Source organism: Diplotaxodon limnothrissa, linkage group LG23 (genome assembly GCF_057381915.1).
Source record: "Diplotaxodon limnothrissa isolate DT_005_m linkage group LG23, D_limnothrissa_male_GT1.1, whole genome shotgun sequence".
In the NCBI taxonomy this organism is placed as follows: domain Eukaryota; kingdom Metazoa; phylum Chordata; class Actinopteri; order Cichliformes; family Cichlidae; genus Diplotaxodon; species Diplotaxodon limnothrissa.
The window spans coordinates 6431509-6453741 of record NC_140617.1 but is presented as its reverse complement, the minus strand read 5'-3'; the positions used below and the strand labels follow the sequence as shown (position 1 = coordinate 6453741).

At 39.4% G+C, this 22233-nt stretch overlaps 3 protein-coding genes across 6 annotated transcripts in view; 2 read left to right on the top strand and 1 right to left on the bottom strand.

Annotated features, from left to right (window-relative positions):
- Positions 1-1495, top strand: part of LOC146607403 (uncharacterized) — a 3820-nt gene extending 2325 nt beyond the window's left edge. The window contains exons 4-5 of the mRNA XM_085347159.1: positions 1-97; positions 430-1495. The exon at positions 1-97 is cut by the window's left edge and continues 70 nt beyond it. Coding sequence (XP_085203285.1) covers positions 1-97; positions 430-1378 — 1046 coding nt within the window. The 3' untranslated portion in view covers positions 1379-1495. The remainder of the gene's footprint in view (positions 98-429) is intronic.
- The window catches only part of LOC146607402 (uncharacterized), a 21177-nt gene extending 16463 nt beyond the window's left edge, over positions 1-4714 (bottom strand). The window contains exons 1-10 of one of the 3 annotated variants that reach the window (XM_085347175.1): positions 4656-4690; positions 4475-4507; positions 4289-4378; positions 3806-3877; positions 3609-3697; positions 3394-3496; positions 3033-3135; positions 2901-2953; positions 2715-2793; positions 1-72 (exon numbers count right to left, since the gene is read on the bottom strand). The exon at positions 1-72 is cut by the window's left edge and continues 2266 nt beyond it. In XM_085347175.1, coding sequence (XP_085203301.1) covers positions 62-72; positions 2715-2793; positions 2901-2953; positions 3033-3135; positions 3394-3496; positions 3609-3697; positions 3806-3877; positions 4289-4378; positions 4475-4507; positions 4656-4685 — 663 coding nt within the window. In that variant the 5' untranslated portion in view covers positions 4686-4690 and the 3' untranslated portion in view covers positions 1-61. Of the gene's footprint in view, positions 73-2488; positions 2794-2900; positions 2954-3032; positions 3136-3393; positions 3497-3608; positions 3698-3805; positions 3878-4288; positions 4379-4474; positions 4508-4655 lie in introns of those variants that run through there. The other 2 variants (XM_085347176.1, XM_085347174.1) reach the window with 2 other exon arrangements.
- Positions 4715-4794: 80 nt separating this feature from the next.
- LOC146607401 (cytochrome P450 2J2-like) lies at positions 4795-22230 on the top strand. Of its 2 annotated transcripts, none has more exons than XM_085347161.1 (9): positions 4795-5077; positions 7015-7151; positions 7263-7393; positions 7949-8109; positions 14310-14486; positions 15377-15515; positions 15606-15793; positions 20807-20948; positions 21299-22230. In XM_085347161.1, the coding sequence occupies exons 1-9, from the start codon at positions 4877-4879 to the stop codon at positions 21472-21474; spliced, it is 1452 nt and encodes a 483-aa protein (XP_085203287.1). In that variant the 5' UTR covers positions 4795-4876; the 3' UTR covers positions 21475-22230. The 2 variants fall into 2 exon arrangements, with proteins under 2 accessions (XP_085203287.1, XP_085203286.1); XM_085347160.1 differs by having other exon boundaries at positions 4800-5077; positions 7015-7177; positions 7263-7412; positions 21299-22229.
- The last annotated feature ends 3 nt before the right edge of the window (positions 22231-22233 follow it).

Here is a 22233-nt window from a genome sequence, read left to right as displayed (position 1 = left end):
ATTTTCAGAAGCACTGGGAAGGCATTGGCCACATGTGGTGTGACTACGGCCGTCACTTCAGTCACGCTCGTTCTGAAACAAACAATGTGATTGAAAGGTATGATTTATTATTTTGACCTCATTCGATTGTATTGCTGAAAAAAAGATATTATGCTTTAATCCAAGAGGCTAAACTGAGTAGGTTCTTCATGTCATTGCCAGAACAGGTTTTAGGCAAATCCTTTAAATTCTAGCAGCATTTTTTATGTTACCACGACAAAAAACAGAGTAGGTGGATTTGCCTAAATCAGCTAAACCGGCACAGAGCATTCCTTTATAAAAGACGTGTGCAATAGGTATTCCAATTTTTAAAAAAATAATACAGTCTTGGTTAAAACTTTAAATTCCTTCAATTACAGTTACTAATCATTTCAAATAACTGTTTTTCAGATTTTTCCACCGCCTGAAATACCAGTTTTTATCTGGCTACAAGAATAGGCGTCTGGATGATCTGATTGAAGTGCTCCTAGGGAAGGCCGACGACTACTTCTCAGTCATAAAAACCCTGCAAGATGTGGGCCGCATGAAAAACAGGTTTGCTGACACCTTGTCTCAAGTTTCAGACTCTGCTTCAAGACTGATGGAAAGTGGTTGGGCTCTTAAAATTACAGTCAAGAACAGCCATGGAGTTAATGCATATCAAGTCCCATCTGAGTCAAGAGAAGACATAGTGTATGATGTCTGCCCTGTTGAGTCCTACTGCAACTGTACATATGGCTTACGGGGACTTCTTTGCAAGCATCTAGTGTTACTTGCAAAATTAGCAGAGGTTGACAATGACATCTATCCAAACATGGAAACAGACATTTCTACCTTGGCAAGAATTGCAGTGAAAGAAAGGCATTACTTTGTACACTGTGAGGACTTGAAAGTGATAAAAATGCCAAGTTTGTTTGGAAATCTGTGTTTTTTTGCATCGGCTGAAACACTTCAGTGCACTTGTTGTACGTTCTCTCACTATAACACATGTGCTTGCCTGAAGGTGGCTTGTAGCCATTTTAAACAAATGAAAAACTCTCTGAAAAGTCCTCTATCAACTTTGAATGACACTCCTGTAGTTGAAAGCACAGACAAAAAATGCACAGAAGATGCGGTTGGAAAACTAAATGCTGTTTTAGACACAGTTAAACAGTGGGCATTCATTCCAGAGGGTATTACTGCAATGATAGATGAACTGCATACAAATGTCTTAAAAACAAAACAAGAAGTAGGCAAAAGTATATGCCAGTACGAAATAAAGATGATGCACTCAAAATTAGGCCATTGTATTCTAGCAAGAAACGTTCGGCCAGCATCGACATTCCAACAGTCTGTGAAAATGAATGTGAACAGTCGATAACCACTGAAAGAGAGACATCCTCTGGAAAAAATGAAAACCTTTTGGAATACAAAACAAAAAAGAGAAGAGTGTTATTCATTACTTTGGCTTGGTTGCTGCTTTTGATACAAATTCATCTGTGCCCATTGTAATATTTTCATATGTTACTATTTTTATATTGCTATGCATTATAAATAAAGGATTACTTATTACTATTAAAGGTCTGCATTTGTAATTGTTGGTATTATTTATAAAATATGCGCTCTTAAGTTTTTTGCTCCATAAAACGATACCTGTCACTTTTTGGACATAGAGTATCAGCTGTTGAGAACCCCCGGCTCATACAAAATAGAAGTAAAAGGTTTCAACATCCAGCCTTTTTATGATTAAATACAAAGTGTAATAACAGAGTTATTGGGGTGTGATTTTGTTAATAGTTAGTCTTAAGTATAAGTTTAATAGTAATGATGAGTAAGAAAATATAGCCAGAATAATGGAATGAGACTAACACCTGACCTCACACTGAGATTTGGTATGAAGTGGCATGTTTGTGCTAATGCTGACATTGGGGCTCAGAGTTCCTCTGTGTGTATATATTTGTGAACGTTAACTTGGCTAATGTCCAAGGGTTTGACTGCTTTCCTGTTGGATTGTATCACAAAGAACAGGGATAAGAGCACCAGTGGCCGTGCACACCCTCATCTCTCTCCTTCACCCGATCATTAGTGTTGGAAACCGGCATTAGCTCAGAGTAGATTAGACTTCAGTATAGTGCAAGTGATTTGATTTTATGATTATTTGATTCAGTTTTTTCTGTGTTCAAGCTCAATTACTTTAATAAAATATGTTGAATTCAAACAAATAAATAAACAAATAAACTGTGGACATTACAGTTTGAACAACATAATATCACGTTATTACAATATACATAATTATCACGTTCGTATAATATAATATTTATATTGTACGAACGTGATCCTATATTGTACGAACGTGATAATTATGTATATTGTAATAACGTGATATTATGTTGTTCAAACGTGAAAAGTATATTGTACAAACAGGAAAAGTATCTTGTTAGAACAATAAACCTTTCACGTTATAACGTGATACACTTTTTTTTTTCTTTGGCCTGGGTGGCAGCTCTACGCTTCCGTAATAAACAGCACTATATCAATTTAATTGTGAAGAGAAATCCCCACAATACGACACAGTTATGTCTAAAATAGTTTTGTGTAAAAACTGGATCTTGAAACGTCCACTTTAATTACACAGTCCTGGTGTGCAAAGGCAAAATTACGAAAAAAGATTTCACTTTAAACATTTTTGGACATTGTTTAGTTATATTGTGACTTACTCTCACAGAAGATACAGATGCCACAAACAGACTTTGAACAACGCATGTGCTTGTATGCACCACATTTCTGGCACTGCACCTGTGAATTAAAAAAAAAAAAAGAAGAAGAAATAAACAAACAAAAAACAAATGAACAAAGTCCATTATATAAACAATCTATATGGCTAAGGACATGTCATAGTGTACCCGGTCTTTGGCTGCAATCACACACCAGCACTGACTGCACTTCCTAGTTCGATCTGCAAAATATAATTTGTTTAAGTACAAGTTACATTTTCCAATGTTAGAGAAAAAGAAGGCAGCTAATTTTATCTGTACCTATTGAGGAAAATAAGTAGTGGCAAAGTCGGGACCTGAGCTTTGTGATTTCAGTGTTGTACTCCTCCACTTGTGTTTTACCGTCAATGAGAGATTGGGCAAACTAATAATTGACAAAGAAGAAAAAAAAAAAAAAGAACAAAAAGAATTAGATTAACAAAGAAATGTTTGTTTGTTTTTTAACCCCCCCCCCCCCCCGAGAAAAAAAAAAACAGAGCAACCAAAGCAAAGCATTACTGCTGAAATGGTTCAATCTACAAAAAAAATTGAGATTTTACCATCCTGCCTCTAAGGCTTTAAAAACTGAATAGGCAACAATGTAAACATTACTTATATAGGTTAAAGCTATAGTTTTCAGTACCATTATGACATGCACTCCACATGAGTTCCCATCCTGTTGATGTGGGTGGCTCACATGTGACAAGGTCCACTCTCCAGTGCAGCCTCTTGCTGAAGCAAATGAGCTGAGAGATCGCAGTTATTACAAATAAAAAGCATATAGAGAAATCAATAACCACGTTTGGTAATGATTTCAATTAAATTAAATATGTTATGTTAAATATGTTAATTAATTACCTCCAGTTTTTCAACACCGCACTTTTTCTGACCTCCGACTCGCCAAATGAATTCATATAGACTATGGTCCTCTTGGGTATGTCACAAAACTGTTTTGTAAAAAGATGGATATGGTAGGCTTGGGCCTTGAGCTTTCCTAATGAGGGACACTGAAAAGTATCATGCACTAGAGAGAGTGCAAAATCTGTGCAACTTACAAACAAGGTCCAGTGGCTGCCGTTTTCCAGACAGGCTCCAATCAATTTCTCATACATCTGAAAGATGTTTTTCTGGAAATGAAAAGAATGTGACAAGTATGTTTTTCTGTCAAGAATGACACTGCAAAACTGCGAAATCTTGTCAGGTGAGACTTGTAATTAATTCTGCAGATACACAAACATATAGAAAGTGTCATTTTTTGTTTACATTAATTAATTTCTATAGTGTGTACAAAACAAATCAAGACCACAGACTCAACACGCACCACTCAATTTTTGGTGTTCTTTATCAGTTGGCCAAGACAGAAATGTTTTAATCTGTGTGCATTGCTTTTGAGCAAGTCTTTACAAAGAAAAGGTTTCAGAAAGGTATTTTTCAGGTTCTTCTGACAAGGCTTCAATTTTGGAAAATGCTGTTTGTTTATAGTGGCAACTTATAAACCCTTTGTGATAAGAACATAGTTACCACAGTCCAAGTCATACCTTCAAAAAGTATGCACTTTGTGCTCTTGTGGACCCATCCAAAATTTTTCCAGTGATTTGGCTTGGTATTGGATAAATGTGAGGGAAATTCTATAAAAATAACATAAATACACCTATGTTTTCAAATACATTACAAAAAACGTAAACATGCTATGTCATTATGATCAAACAAGCTTTTCAACATACCTCACACTGCAAATAGATTAGGCCATCTATTACCTTATAAAACAAATAAATAAATACATATAAATAAAAACAGAACTAAGGAATACGATTCATTAAGTAAATTGTACAATAAAGTGTATTTAAAGCAGAATTTAACATTAGTTTTATGACAACATAAAAGGATTTTTATGTCAAGAGGTACCTCATCTGAAATGTTTGTCTGGTCAAACATGGATTTCAAACTATCGGGTTGTTTTTCTTTACTCGAAGAGATCAAATTATTGGTGGGGACAATTCAATAATCGCTCGATGTTGGTAGGGACACGTCCCTTCCGTCCATGCCAAATCTACGCCCTTGCAGTGCTGTTTATCTGATTGTGTTTGTCCTCTGTTCACTTGTAGCAGGACAGATGAAGAGAAGATATGGAGTTGATATACAATCTTCTCGGCTTGGAGTGGATAGATGGCAAAATTATTTTAATATTTTTGACTGTTTCTCTACTGTTGACAGATTTTCTGAAGAACAGAGTGCCAAAAAACTTTCCTCCTGGACCCTGGGCTCTTCCTTTCATTGGTGACCTTCATCGTATCCAATCTACCAGACTCCACCTGCAGTTAACAGAGGTATGAGTCCATTCCTAAATAAAAAGTTATTATATTATAATAAAATTAAAAAACATTTGAAATTGAAAAAAAAAAAACCTTCTTTCAACCATACAGATTTCACCTGCAGCTCACTGACTAATAATAAAAGCAGAAAAATAATGTGAAAGGAAACAAACATGTGAAATGAATCACTGGAGTGCAAGGAGGCATAATTTACACCGAAGTAGACAGAGTCGTTATTTAGCTAGCATGAGGCTTGAAGGAACTGTATCATGTTTAAGGATATATACTGTGTGTGTGTGTGTATGCATGTGTATATATATATATATATATATATATATATATATATATATATATATATATATATATATATATATATATCTGGATGGGTGCAAACTGCATTTCGTTGCTCTGTACATGTGTATTTGCAATGACAATGAAGTTGAATTCTATTCTATTCTATATTTAGCAAACTTTTTAAATCAAATGGACACCAGTATATCCTGCATTAGAAATGAAACTGAATTAGTCCATTTAAATAAATGGAATAATTGTACATTTACGTCAATGGGCAATAATCTTTAATAGTTTTTTAGTCTCTTTCTTTGAGGTTTGGACTGTTGGTTTAACCAAAAAAAAATTATCATTATCATTTTCTTGCTTGGAAATTGTTATTTACTTTTTATCTTAGTTTTTTGTTTGTTTGTTTGTTTGTTTGTTTGTTTTTTACTAAAATTCTACTGAGAAGTGAAATGATTGAGAAATACTTTGTATTTGTATTGCATTTGGCTTCCTCCCGTGCCCATGAGGGTAAAGTGAAGGGTTCAATAAACCCAAGAGGTTCATTGAACCCTTCACTGAACTGGTATTTATTGCTCACAAGTTTAGCTATTTAACTGAATATTAACTTAACGGCCTCATTACAGGTAGGCTAACACCTGATATAGTGACATTTTCATAACTATAGGAACTTGTCTTAATGCCAAAGCTGTTCTGAATTCCCCACTCTGCTGAATGCAGAATAAGAATATTTTATTAATCTCAGAAGAAATTAACTGTGGCCTACTAGCTTACAGCAGTTCTGATATTAAGTAAAAAACAACAAAAACCTTTTCTTATATAAATTGCAAAATATGAATATATATAATATATACTACTCCTACTTTCATCTCCGTAATAATAACCGCCTTCGTCCCTCACTCACTCCACACAGTACCACCATACTTGTCAATGCTCTTGTCACATCTCGTTTAGATTACTGTAATTCTCTTCTCTATGGTCTACCTCATAAATCCCTCCATAAATTGCAGTTAGTTCAAAATACAGCTGCTTGTATTATTTCCAGAACTAGATCCACTGAACATATAACACAGCTCCATTGGCTTCCAATTCACCTCCGTGTCAATTTCAAGATCCTGCTTCTCACTTACAAAGCGCTTCATAACCTAGCTCCTCCATATCTATCCGATCTTCTCCATACATACTCACCCCCGTACACCCCGCTCTTCTTCAGCTTCCCTTCTGTCAGTTCCACCTGCTCACCTGACTACCATTGGACTCAGAGCCTTTAGTTGTTTTGCCCCAAGACTTTGGAATGCACTTCCACTTGTTCTCCGGACCACACACTGTCTCACCACTTTTAAATCACGTCTCAAAACTCATCTATTTAGAATTGCATACACCTGATCTGTCTTAGTCCATTTTTACCTGCTCAGTTTTTATACTTGCCTTCATACGTTTATGACTGTTTATGTCGAAATTTTATTTTACCATGTTTATTATATATACATATATTTTTTAATGTTTTTTTATGGTATTGTTCACGTGTTATTGTAAGGTGACCTTGATTATTATTATTATTATTATTATTATTATTATTATTATTATTATTATTATATATAGCCTCCTCAGAATGTATCTTGCTCCAAAAACAACAATATACTGTCTGTGTTCAGTTTGCAGAGAAATATGGAAACATTTTCAGCCTTCGACTCTTTGGTGGTAGGATTGTGGTCGTTCATGGCTACAAACTTGTGAAAGAAGCCCTGGTTCACCAAGGAGAAGACTTCGTGGATCGCCCAATTATACCCATATTTGAATCAATTATTGGGAATAAAGGTAGTGTTGGCATTTTCCCTCCAAAATTCCAAAAACTTGGTTGAACTGATCACATCAGGTCTAATTTAATTTTTATTTCCAAAAGGTCTTGTGATGTCAAATGGTTATCCCTGGAAGCAACAGACGAGATTTGTTCTTCACACATTCAGGAACTTTGGTCTGGAGAAGAAGACCCTGGAGTCATCCATCCAGCAGGAGTGCCAGTATCTCACAGAGGCTTACACAGATCAGCAAGGCACAAAGAAAAAAAAAAACAATATAGTTACATGTTATCTATGTTTAGTATGTGTGTTTATAAAATTTAAATATAATTCACCATTGCTGACATGTTTATAAGGTTCACAGTACTAAAGCACATGGCCTAAAAGGTTTCCTTAATAATTGTCCCACTTTTCTTTACCTGTAGCTCATCACCTGATTTATGCTTTAACAAGGAGTTCTAATCAGAGGCCAAACATTAAAAACAGCACCCACTCTGTTTCTCCACTTGTTGACATGCATTATATCCTGTTCATTTGATTTTAGTTTCATTGATATAGCTCCAATTCTTTGTTAAGATTCACAATTATTTGCTGAAATGTTCTGAAACACTCGGGACATTTCCCTAATCCTTTATACCAAAGTTTATTTGACACCCTTGGGTAAGAGTTGGAGGTGCATTTCACTTGCAATTTTCAAGGTCCCCTTTGTTCCCAACTATGTATTTGAATTTTAATTTAATTAATTCATTTTTTTAATTTCATGAATGTGTTTTTTCTCCTCATTTTGCAGGCAGACCCTTTAATGCTAAGAACCTGATTAATAATGCAGTCTCAAACATCATCTGCTGTTTGGTGTTCGGCAATCGATTTGAGTACACTGACAAGCAATTCCAGTATATTCTCCAGACAATGAATGACGTTGTTCGATTACATGGAAATTTGACAGTACGGGTGAGTGCATGTTATTCACACATTCATGTACTTCTAGTTACAGTCTCAGGCTTGGATGTAAATGTGTGCTTAATCAATTTTCATATCTATCTGCTGTGATGTCCACTTGGCGGTTTTTCACCACTGTGCATTACAAGTGAAATACACTCCAGAAAGGATTATTTACTGAATGTGGATCTACAACACAGCAGTATCAGATTTACCCATCGCCTGTAAAAGCCAAACAGAACCAATTCACCCATTCATTTTCTAACATTTCCTGGTTAGATACAGTAAGGGCAACAGTTTAAGCAGAGCTGCTTGTTGCTATTATAAAACCAATCACACCGTGATGATGAGTGTAAATCCTAATGAATGAAGCCTTAGCTTGACACCCCTGACTTCTAGCCTTATTAATTCATACTTCCACACAAACAGCTCAAAAATATGGAGCGCCAGGACTGCCATAATGAATTAATTAAATACACCATTAAATAATTAATTAAATGTGGCAATAATTAATTAAAATTGGAATTAATTAATTAAATAAATAGTTATGACACATGTAATTAATTAATTATTGACACATTTAATTAATTATTTATGTATTTCACATTTTAATTAATTATTGACACATTTAATTAATTAGGGGACATGGGAGAAAAAAAATTAAGACGGACTTTTGCGAGATCTCGCAAAACATTTGCAAGATCTCACAAAACTAACTCGGGATCTCTCAAAACTTTCTCGCGAAAGTTGAATTCCAACAATGGCGGCAGCTACTTAGTTGTAATATTACTCTTTCTGGGTCACAAAATACACTTTTAAGATATTTTGAGGCGTGAATGTAGTTGTGTAAATGTCAGATACCTGCTCGGTTTACAAGACATCACATATTTGCAAAAGTGCTCCGACATTTTTGGAGATCTGACACCCACTAGCTCGAAGCTAACGAGAGGTCTAGACCTACTACAGCCGGGAGGAACACCGCTTTCCCGGCACATCGTGCCTCGACCTCCCAGTCGGCTTCGAGCTGGCGGCCTCCGAAGAATGCGGCTAAAACTTTTGCGAGATCTCGCAATACTTTTACGAGATCCCGAGTTTGTTTTGCGAGATCTCGCAAAAGTCCGTCTTAATTTTTTTTTCTCCCATGTCCCCTGCGGGGCTCCGTAATTATTGACACATTTAATTAATTATTTAATGATATATTTATTTATTTCATTTTGGCAGTCCTGGCGCCTATGGAACGCCAGGACTGCCATAATGAATTAATTAAATGCACCATTAAATAATTAATTAAATGTGTCAATAATTAATTAAAATTGGAATTAATTAATTAAATAAATAGTTATGACACATGTAATTAATTAATTATTGACACATTTAATTAATTATTTAATGATATATTTATTTATTTCATTTTATTTCATTCTTTTTTTTTTTTGTGTCCCGTTTGGATCTATAGCCATCAGAATTGTTGTCTTGAGGCCAAGAAAGATGCCAAGCGGATTTATTTTACCAAGTGGATCATCATGGCCTTGCCATATTGGTCCATTTGATTGACCTTTATTATAATTATGAATTTATTTTATTTTCAGTTGCAAACGGGACAGACATAACTGTGGGATAGGACAGGGGGAAAGAATGAAAGAAAACCAAAGGGGAGAAGAGACGGTGAGAAGGGGGGGAAGAGAGAAAAAAAACAAAAAAAACAAAAAAAACCTCCTGGGTCACCTGTATGGAGAAAAAAAACCCAGAGGAGACAGCAAACAACAAAGAGCAACATAATAATAGAAAAAAAAAGCACCATCACAATAAACTAGCTAGCCATAGATATCAATAGTTACTAAATGGTAAATGGTAAATGGCCTGTATTTGTATAGCGCTTTTCTAGTCCCTAAGGACCCCAAAGCGCTTTACACAACCTGTCATCCACCCATTCACACACTGGTGATGGCAAGCTACAATGTAGCCACAGCCACCCTGGGGCGCACTGACAGAGGCGAGGCTGCCGGACACTGGCGCCACCGGGCCCTCTGACCACCACCAGTAGGCAACGGGTGAAGTGTCTTGCCCAAGGACACAACGACCGAGACTGTCCAAGCCGGGGCTCGAACCGGCAACCTTCCGATTACAAGGCGAACTCCCAACTCTTGAGCCACCATCGCCCATAATAAACGATATTGTGCAACACTCAAGATAGACAATGCACAGTGTGCTTTGAGGCAGCAGCCAAGAAAGCTGTAGTCCGCGTCTGTGAATATCCATGTGTACACCTGTGTGCATACCTGTGTGGATCAGCATGCTTGCATTCCAAAGGTTTCTCCATGTAAAGATCTGCTAGGGAGTGTGGGGAGCCACAGCCCTGTCCTTTATGGTATCAAGCAGGTATGGAGGAGATCAAAACTCCAGACATCCAGAGGCCCCCAGAACACAAGAGACCAAGGAAGACCCACAGAGGGGCAGCTGCGCCACTGTCCCAGTAAGAGCTAAGAGCCTGGCTCTCATCTTGAAATAATTTTATCTGTCAGCCTCACCCATCAAACTCAGGGGGCGGGGTTAACGCTGATCGAGTCAAAACCATTGCTTTGGCCTGGTGGCCATTGTTTCTAGCACACAACAACCGGCATGTGGAAGCTAACAGAACTGAACTTTGAAAAACCCTGTTTGTTTGTCACCAAATACCGTTTTAATATTTTTTTAGCCGAGAATGTAGTGGTTTAATCTTCATGTGTCTGGTCGGTTTGTCAAGATAAAGCCTCTTTGCAAAAGTGCTTCGATGATTTCGGAGATGTCTGCCCAGTCTCACGGCAAAGCGTGGGATAGACCCGCTCGCCTCGCAAGCAATCCCACCGACAAAGCGCAGGCCCCGGTACACAGCTGTAGTAACCCCCGCTGACTTCTTTTACTGAGGTTATATTTATCGGTGTTTTATTTCCTGATGTTCTTATGTGTCCTACGCGTTTCAGTCGCCAATTCTGAATTATAACTAACATTAAAAACATGTTTAAGGAGGAGAGAGAGCAAATAAATCTGTTTAACATCTGATCTTTGGGTTTTTGTTCAGTAATCAGCGTGACCTGTGTATAAACGCTTAAAAGAGATAACGTTGGTGTTTCTGTCATGTAGTAACTGCTGGCTTTAACTGTACAAAGGTTGTTCGACACTATGAAACACATACAGACTTCATGATGTTCGGCTAATATTTTTATTGTGAATATATTTATCATGAGGGTAAACGGCCCTGTACACCACGGAGCGAGGTCAGCATATCCACGATATCCTCAGCTCCATGAGTTAGCACAGAGTTTCTCAGCTGACTATCTAACTGCCAACTATTCCAGAGGCGTGAAAATATACAGCATAAAGAAAAGTGTAAGAGACTCAGCAGCAGATTAGAATAACAATTATACATTTAATAAATCACCAAATGAATCCAAGAAACGAGCAAACCTGTTCCGACAATTTGAGTTTGTATTCCTTCAGCTGCAGACTCGCTGCTGCTTAAATGTTTCAAAAGGAAGATTAGATATAAACAAACGTCAAACATAGACTCAGTCTGCCTTCACATTTGATATGAGGCCAGCACGTATAGTGGCTGTGTCCTGTTTTAAGATCATACGTGTAAAATTGTTGTCTGACTTCCGTCGATCCAGCCGCTCAGAGTCCGTGGTTACCATGGTTACTGCATAAGCAGCTATAATGTTAACAGCTGGCACTGAGGAAACCTACCGGCAGCATGGGTGTTTATGTTTTTCATTGCAAAAGAACTGTCTGAATGGTTAAGTTAACTTGGATAAATTATAGTTAAGGAGTATCACAGATAACGCCCACGTGAGCTGTGTGACTGTTCACCACTACACTGAAATCAGTAGGCTATTACTGAAATACATGTGCTATATCATAAACTGTGATATAAATAGGGAGGTCCTATTAACATGTTAAGTTTTAAAGGACACCTTCCTGCCTTTAGTCTCCTTCATGAGCAGTATTAGTTTTCTTCTAACATCCAGAAGTCTGCACGATGCGTTTCATAGTTTGTAACAAGCCTTTGACAGGTAAACATAACATGACCGAAAAAGCAGAAGAAAAAAAAAAAAGAGAGAGAGAGAGTGTTGACATATAAAGAGAAAATGATCTCAATTATGGAGACAGGCAAATGGTTCATTTATGTTCGATGTGTGTTTATTCCTCCCTAAATATCATCGGTGAAGTTTGCCATGCACGTCAGATTTTCCTGCGCATTTTTATACCTCTGCCAACAGAGAGAGAGAAAAAATCACATTCTAACAGACAGCTGGTGCTTAGAATACAGTTGAATAACTATTAAAAAACAGATGATATTTAGATGATAGTTCAGTCTAACACATGTGCCAGTGAACCATTAAACGTCTGTGAAACTATGCAGTTATGAAACGTAACTTTAACCTCAGCCAAACCGATTTGCTCAGTTGTAAATAAAACAGCGAAGTAAACGTGACCCGACAGACAGAACCTGAGTGAATGAAGTCCAGCGTTTAACCACTGAGAGCTAAAACTCAGCTGAGATTTCAAAGCTGTGTGCCGGTGATTGGACATCAGCCGCTGATGAAGCTGGTTCGCCTATAAAGTGATCTGTAAGGAAACAAGCTCCAGCAGCTCTGCGCTCGGGGAAAACACTATATTTACTTATCTTGTGCAGAAAAATGCGCTGACATTGCTTTATATCGAGCACCGGCTGCCCAGTTAAACTGTGACTATCACCAGGTAACGTAGGCGTGTTTCTTGAATTAGCAGCAGGTGTTAAACAGCTGACAGGTGAGGAGGAGGATGCATGCAGGTAAACTGAGGGTCTGTTGAGCTGATCGCTGGTTTCGTGAGAAAAATGTCAGCTCGTTCTTTATGTTACACAAGCACAGAGACACAAGACCAGGCGGAAAGAGACGATCGTTCGGTGAAAATGAGAATCTGCGAATGCAACATGTGGAACACGGAGAGTGGAATATGTAAACAAACCGGTTAACGTAACCCCCTGGGTGCACTCTGCATGCTAATTGTTAGCAGAGCTAGTGAAATCTCTGAAAACATCTGAGCACTTTTGAAAACATGTTCTATGTTGACAACCTGACCAGACATACGGCGCGACATTCGCGGCTAAAACACTGTTAAAAGTGTAGCAGATAAAATTATTTCAAGATGAGAGCCAGGCGCCAGGACTGCCAAAATGAAAAAAATAAATATATCATTAAATAATTAATTAAATGTGTCAATAATTAATTAAATGTGTCAATAATTAATTAAAATGTGAAATACATAAATAATTAATTAAATGTGTCATAACTATTTATTTAATTAATTAATTCCAATTTTAATTAATTATTGCCACATTTAATTAAATATTTAATGCTGTATTTAATTAATTCATTGTGGCAGTCCTGGCGCTCCATACAAAAAGACTTCATTGAGCCTTTTTTACTTTGACACCGAGCTGTTTACAAACATTGTGGCAGTGATATGTTTCACACTAAAATGTTCGAACCATTTTAAAAATGAAGAGAGACGGACAGGTCACAAAGCTGTGTGACTTCACTCTTAACTAAATTGGCCTTTTGTTTTCTTTGTTTTGTTTTGTTTTGGTGCATGCCCAACTTGTGCCCTGTATAGAGGTGCCATCCAATAATAAACACACTTAATATGAAAACAAACAAATGACCTACCTAATTACCTATACATAAACTAATTCAACTAAATAATTATCCCACCTTTAAGTTATTACATTAATATGGTGGCCCTGAGAGGCCAAACGGACTGCAACTTAAGAAAACACCAGCAATAACAAAAAGGCTGCAAAAGCAAACAAAGCACAACGGAAACAGGAAAAAGGAAAACACAAATAGGAAAAATGAAAACTGATTTCCAAAAGCACAAGAGAAGTTGATCTGGGGAGACAATAACCCGATGGACCAGTTGCAGGAACCAAAATATGCTAAGAATTGCGTTGGGAGACGCTTAAAAAAAGTTATTTTAAAAAAAGCATTTAAGCTCTTATAAAGAGAGTAGACCAGAATTCCAATAACAAAATGCCACTTGGGTTCATACTGGGAGGGCCGTTCTTGCAATGATACAGCTGCAGGTTTCAAACCTAAAATTCATGAACACACAGTAATAATGATCTTTATTATTGCTTATGTTAATACGGCCAGTCAATTAGATAATCTGGTTACTGTCTTCCTGCTCTGCAGATGTACAATACAATACCCTGGCTGATGAAGTGGCTGCCTGGATCACACCAGACGATATTTATCTTGACAAAGAAATTAGTTGAATTTGTAGAAACTAGGATCAAAGAACACCAGGAAAACTTTGACCCTTCATCACCAAGAGACTACATTGACTCCTTTCTCAAAGAAATGGGAGAGGTTAGTGTTTTAATGTCTATCTCGATTTGCTTTAATGAAAAAAATTAATTCCCCTCTCGCCTCTGCAAGTAGTCTATCCTTCAAGCTCAGGTCCTCTACCAGAGGGCTGGGAGCTTAAGGGTTCTAACTCTAACTCTTCTGGACAGAGGGATCTGCTGGAGCCATTCACCTAACTTGGGAGTCACTGCACCTAGTGCTCCGATTACCACTGGGACCACTGTTACCTTCACTCTCCACCTTCTTCAGCTCTTCTCTGAGCCCCTGGCACTTCTCCAGTATTTCGTGTTCATTCTTTGAGATGTTACTGTCATTCCGTATTGGTACGTTTATCAGTACGTCTTCTGCTACATCTTCTCCTGCTTGTCTACAACTACTATGTCTGGTTGGTTAACCATCACCATTTTGTCTGTATGTATCTGGAAGTCCCACAGGTTCTTAGCTCCGTCATTCTCAACCACCCTAGGGGGTGGTCTGTCCTCAGTGTCTGCAATGTTTCCTTCTGGTAGTGTGATCCCCTCCATTCTGACAGCCTTACCTCTCTGAGAGGATTTAGGTCTATGCAGAACATCAGTGGGGACAGTGCATCTCCTTGGTAGATCCTGTTGGTCTCTAGTGTTGTTCGCCACATCCCCGTTGAGTTCCTGATGAAGGCTCTTAGGGTCCTGTTGATCTTGCACTGTTACGGTGCACTCGGTGCAGTGACCCCGGAGCAAAGCAAGTGGCTCCAACAGATACCAGGAACAACATCCAAGATCTCTGCACCTTCATGAGGGCGAGAGGGGAATTTAAAAATTTTTATTCTTTACTTTACAAAACGTTTTGATAAGATGGTTTGTATTTATATTGTGTACATAATCAAATATAACAATTTTCTCTTGTATCATTGATAGAAGGAAGATAAAGATTCTGGGTTTTATCTCGAAAATTTGATGGCTTGCACAATGGACCTGTTTGGTGCTGGAACTGAAACCACAACTACTACTTTACATTGGGGACTTTTATATATGATCCACTACCCTGATATACAAGGTGTGTCAGGGTAATATCTATCAGGGATAAATATTTGTGAGCTTAGTCAACTGTGCACAACACTTATTTTCCTGTTTTCTGTGTGTGCAGAGAAAGTCCAAGCTGAGATAGATGCTGTGGTTGGTTCATCCAGGCAGCCGTCTACAAGTGACAGAGAAAACATGCCATTCACTGATGCAGTTATTCATGAAATCCAGAGAAGTGGAAATATTGCCCCACTTAACATACTTCGCGTGGCAAACAAGAACACAGCTCTGGATAAGTACTCAATCCCAAAGGTACACAATCAACCAGTAACAAATGTGTGCCAGTTAAAAAGAAAAACTCTGAGATAATCAGATGTGTCAAAGGTACATACTAATAATGGATTGCATTTATATAGCGCTTTTCTAGACACTCAAAGCACTTTACAATTCCACTATTATCCACCTTTCCCTCATCCACCTGCTGAGCTCAGTGGAAGCTCCGCCATAGCCACCACCAAACAACTGAGTTATTTTTACATTTTACACATCGGCCAGCTTCTGGCCAGTCCACAGGTTTGTAGCTTGAACCTATTCGCTGGAACGTTGAGGACAATATAATTACACAGCAAGCAAGACACGAAGTAGGCAAAGTTCTTCTTGTTACTCATGCATGAGGGAGACCTGCATGGAGCCAAGTGTCGTTCCACCACTTGACCTCCGTCAGACTCTCAGCCAGGTTCCCCATAGCACTCCTTTTATTGTGGTTACATGAATATGCATAGGGTCATTAACATATAACATCTTACATAGGTATACATGTGAACAAAGAATTGTGTGTGTGTGTGTGTGTGTGTGTGTGTGTGTGTGTGTGTGTGTGTGTGTGTGTGTGTGTGTGTGTGTGTGTGTGTGAGGTCAAGATGTGACCCTGTGAAGACTCCCCAAAGCTGGTGCCAGGAGTCTAGCGGGTCCATCTGAACAAAAGGCTCTTATACTTAAAGAGATGTACGTGTGTTTGCTATACCATATATCAACAAAGAGAAGATAGGACCTCTCTTATGTTCCTAGGATGTGGGTGTGCATTCACACCAAGCCTTTGTAGCCTGCTAAAGATCACACATCCTATCACTACACAATTGATTATACACCTCTAAGCGTATATGGTTAAATATTTCTAAGCATAAATGACAATCAACAATACAAAACCTAACATCCACCACCTTTCGTTGTTTACACTGTTACAAAAAAACCGAATCAACAAACACACACAAAAAAGCCCATAAAAACAAAAACTCCCCATTGGCCCACCGGGCAGATGCCTGCTATGCATGATCTGATGGCCAGTCCAGCTATGGCTCCAGGAGGTTTTTAGCGTACATGATGTGATCAGCTGACACAGGGAATTTGGTTCCGGTAGATGGTGGCTCTCAAGCACAGTAATGTAAATCACACACACACACACACACACACACACACACACACACACACACACACACACACACACACACACACACACACACACACACACACGTGTCTATATATACACATTACACATACATACACAAAGCTGTGTAAACCAACTATAAATAACGAATCTAAACTTATATACATAAAATACAGAAATGAATGAGGTGGAATGAATACTACAAAATGTACATAAGGTGCAGCTGCAGTCTGGCAGTGGGAGCAGTGTGACAGGTCAACTGTTAAGAAGGGAGATGGCGAGGGGAAAGAAACTGTTCCTGTGTCGGGTGGTCCTGGTCTGCAGGCTTCTGTACCGTCTGCCAGAGGGCAGCAGATCAAAAAGTCTGTGTCCAGGGTGTGAGGGGTCTGTGATGATTTTCCCTGCCCGTTTCCTGGTTCTTGAGAGGTACAGATCCTGGATGGAGGGCAGGGGGGTGCCGATGATCCTTTCTGCTGCCTGTACAGTCCGCTGCAGTCTGCTCCTGTCCTGTTTAGTGGCTGCTCCATACCAGACTGTGATGGAGGAGCACAGGACAGACTCAATGACCGCAGTGTAGAACTGGATCAGCAGCTCCTGTGGAAGACTGTACTTCCCCAGTTGTCTCAGGAAGTACATCCTCTGCTGGGTCTTTTTGAGGATGGAGTTGATGTTGGTCTCCCACTTCAGGTCCTGGAAGATGGTTGTACCCAGGAACTTGAAGGTCTTCACAGTTGACACAGGGCTGTCTGGTATGGTGAGGGGGAGCAGAGTTGAGGGATGTCTCCTGAAGTCCACTGTCATCTCTACAGTCTTAAGAGTGTTCAGCTCCAGATTGTGCTGACTGCACCAGAGTACCAGCCGCTCAACTTCCTGCCGGTATGCAGACTCATCACCATCTTGAATGAGGCCAATGACAGTGGTGTCATCTGCAAACTTTAGGAGTTTGACAGCCGAGTTCTTGGAGGTGCAGTCGTTAGTGTAGAGGGAGAACAGTAGTGGTGAGAGGACACATCCTTGAGGGGCACCAATACTGAGGGACCAGGTTTCAGAGGTGATCTCCCCCAGCCTCACTTGTTGCTTTCTGTCTGTCAGGAAGCTGGTGATCCACTGACAGGTAGCTGGTGACACACTGAGCTGGGAGAGTTTGGAGGAAAGAAGTTCAGGCACAATGGTGTTAAAAGCCGAACTAAAGTCCACAAACAGGACCCTGGCATAAGTTCCTGGGCGGTCAAGATGTTGTAGGATGTAATGCAGCCCCATGTTCACTGCATCATCCACCGACCTGTTTGCCCGGTAGGCAAACTGCATAGGGTCCAGCTGGTGGCCTGTAATGTCTTTCAGATGGGCTAACACCAGTCGTTCGAAGGATTTCATGACCACAGACGTTAAGGCGACAGGTCTGTAGTCATTCAGTCCTGTGATGGTGGGTTTCTTGGGAACAGGGATGATGGTGGAGCGTTTGAAGCAGGAGGGAACTTCACACAGCTCCAGGGATCTGTTGAAGATGCGAGTAAAGATGGGAGCCAGCTGTTCAGCACAGGTTTTGAGGCAGGAGGGTGAGACGCTGTCTGGTCCGGGGGCTTTCCTGGGCTTCTGTTTCTGGAATAGTCGGCTCACATCCTGAGTGTGTATTCTGAGTTTCAGGGAGGAGGAAAGAGGGTTGAGAGGTGTGGTGGAGGTCGTTGAGTCTGGATTGGAGAGGGCGGTGGTGGTCGTTGAGTCTGGATTGGGGAGGGTGGGGGTGGTCGTTGAGTCTTGATTGGGGAGGGTGGGGGTGGTCGTTGAGGCTGGATTGGGGAGGGGGAGGGTGAAGGGGGGAGAGGTGGAAGGTGTGTTGGGGTCAATATCTGAAGCAATGTCCCTGGGGAGGGGAGGGTGGGGCATGGGAGTCTGTCCGTCTCAAACCTGCAATAGAAAGTGTTTAACTCGTTGGCCAGGTCTTTGTTTGCTTCAATAGTGGGTGGGGGGCGTCTGTAGCTGGTGATTTCCTGCAGGCCCCTCCACACTGACGCAGGGTCGTTGGCTGAGAGCCGTTCTTCCAGCTTCTGGGAGTAGATGCTTTTAGCTGCTTTGATCTCCTTGGTCAGTGTGTTCCTGGCTTGCTTGTACAGGGCCCTGTCACCACTTCTGTAGGCGTCCTCCTTGGCCTTACAAAGATGTTGGAGTTAAGGAGTGAGTTTATTGTTGTTGTATGTGCAAAAGGTCTTTGTTGGCACACACACGTCTTCACAGAAACTGATGCATGATGTCACAGGGTCCGTGAGCTCATCTAGGTTCTCAGATGCAGCTTCAAAAACAGTCCAATCAGTGGAGTCAAAACAGTCCTGCAGTTCCTGCTTTGCTGCGTTAGTCCACTTCTTCACAGTTTTGACTACAGGCTTGGCACGTTTGAGTTTTTACCTATAAACTGGAATAAGATGGACCATGCAGTGATCAGAGTGTCCCAAAGCTGCCCGGGGCACAGAGCGATAGGCATCTTTTAGAGTGGTGTAGCAGTGATCCAGTATGATGTTGTCCCTGGTGGGGCAGTCTATATGCTGTCTGTATTTAGGGAGTTCGTAGGTTAGGTTTGCTCTGTTCCAACATGTGGTTAAAATAATGACATTGCATGTAAGCTTTAAATTTTTTGTTTAAGAGTCACTGTGCAGTCTTCAGCTTTAAATCTAACCTCTATTCTTCCTCTCCTGTCGAGTTTGTCTTCCCAAATCTTTATCTCCCAGTGAAGTTAGCTCTCATTCTCTTCTCTCCCTGTGAAATCCATCAACTTGACCTTTAGCTATGAACGCACTGTGCGACAAAGTGCACACAAACAGCTTGTGTGTTTTCTGATGTTTGCTGAACTAATAGAAACTGTCTGTGAAGGTTTTTTCTCATCCGAGGTGAAACGTCTTCCAGGAAACTTAAAGAAGTCCAGACACTTTTCTTTTCAGGCTACTTAGACTGATAGAAACATTGATTTTTAAATTGCATGCCACTTAAAAAACACTCGCTTCATGCATCCTCCTTATCTGTAGCACTAGCTAGATGCTGAAGTACCGCCAACACAACATACGGATACCTGCCTTATTAAAGTTCCGGCCAACTTTAACCCCTGAGTATAAACGTTATAAATGATAACACTGAACGTAAAGTAATGAGCATTTTCTGAACACGTAAGGAGTAGAAAGTACAGATATTTGTTTAAAAATGTAGGGAGTAAAGTACAAAGTTGTCAGAAGAATAAATTTTCAAATACATATACCTGAAAACTGGACCAGGTGACCCTGAATCCTCCCTTAGTTATGTTGCAATAGACGTAGGCATGGGGGATTCCCATGATGCATTGAGTTTTTCCTTTCCAGTCTCTTTTCTCACTCACTATGTGTTAATAGACCTCTCTGCATTGAATCAAACATGTTATTAACCTCTGTCTGTCTTCCACAGCATGTCTTTATCCTGTTTTCCTTCTCTTACCCCAACCAGTCGCAGCAGATGGCCCCGCCCCTCCCTGAGCCTGGTTCTGCCGCAGGTTTCTTCCTGTTAAAAGGGAGTTTTTCCTTCCCACTGTCGCCAAAGTGCTTGCTCATAGGGGGTCATATGATTGTTGGGTTTTCTCTGTATCTATTATTGTACGATCTACTGTTCAATAAAACGCGCCTTGAGGCGACCGTTGTTGTGATTTAGCGCTATATAAATAAAATAGAATAGGATAGAATAGAATAGAATACAATTGAAAATTCTAGTTACAGTAATAAAGTTACTTTGTTACTTCCCACCTCTGGAAACAGAGCAAAGAACAGTTAAAACTCAAATATTCAGATACTCAAATACCAAGTGTTGATGCTAAAGAACTGTAGCCAACGGGAAGTTCAAATCCTGCAATTTGAACAAATGGTATTTTTCAGGGCACCAAGATCTTGGCTCCATTGCACTCTGTTCTACATGATGAGTCTATGTGGGAAACTCCACATTCCTTCAACCCTCAACACTTTCTGGACCAGGATGGAAAATTTAGGAAGAGGGAGGCCTTCATTCCCTTTTCTGCAGGTTAGTCATCAGTTGCAATCCTTTAAAACTCTGGTAAATGCTGTTTTAGGCAGAAGTTTAAAAAATGCTACATGTTGCTGCTTATGGTCAACTTTTTGTATATGTAATATTTTATTTTGATTATTTGTAGCATAATCATATTTACACTACTCAATACAGTGATAAAGTGGTGAAGTAGATACAGATTAGCAGATACTCTGCTGCTTGTTCCTTGCATTAAATTGTGTGCTTTTAAATGTTCTTGTGCTTTATTTGTTGATCTAAATGAATACATAGCTGTTATAAGCTGTGATTAGCGTGGAAACCCAGTAAATTATGTATTTCAAACATGTAGTCTTGTGTATTCTCAGGTAAACGTGTGTGTCTTGGGGAGCAGCTGGCCAGGATGGAGTTATTCCTGTTTTTCACCTCCCTGCTGCAGAGGTTTTCATTGTCTGCACCTGCTGGAGAGAAACCCAGTCTGGACTTCATTTTGGGTTTCACACGCGGTCCCAAACCTTATCGTCTGTGTGCTGTGCCACGTTAGAGCACGAGTTATCCTCAGCTGAGCATGTCTGTTTCTCTGCGCTCTCAATGACTGTCTTCTGCTATTGTTTTTGATGCAATGCATAAAGAATATCTGCTTTACTGTTCTCTCTGTCTATCTCTAGCGCACCTAGTGTAAGTAATTAATAAGTAATATATATTTTAAATTGAAATTGAACGTATTTTAATTTTGCATGATTTTTCTGAATAAATATGGACTCACAAATAAAATAATCCTGATGCAATAAAATCCACAGACCATTACAACCTCTCAAGGGAATCACCAAAACGTCGTACTTATGATATTTTCTCTGCACATTGGATTTGTTGAACCTGTAAATAATTTATTTAGAGATTATTACACATATAAAATACTTTTTTAAAATGATCACTTACCAAAAGAATGAAAATCTGAAAATAATAGCAGAAAACCAGCAAATCTTCACACAAGTCCATCTTTGAGATGATGGACTTTTGAAATTCTCTTCTTTTAGTGGACTTCTTCTTAATTTTTTTAATGGTTCTCCGTGAGAGAAGTTAAACAGCTGAGATGCCTTCCTCACCTGCATAACTAGTGGTCAGTGCACCATATTGTCCTTCCTTGTCTATGGAGATTCAGTACAGCATCTTGTAACTATTTTTTCTTACTGATACTTTGTTTATGCTTTTGTTGTTGAATCTCACGTGTAAAGGAGATTTCAATCTCAATAAATTACTTCATAAAAATACCCATTTGCTATTAGAAAAGGATACTTTTTTT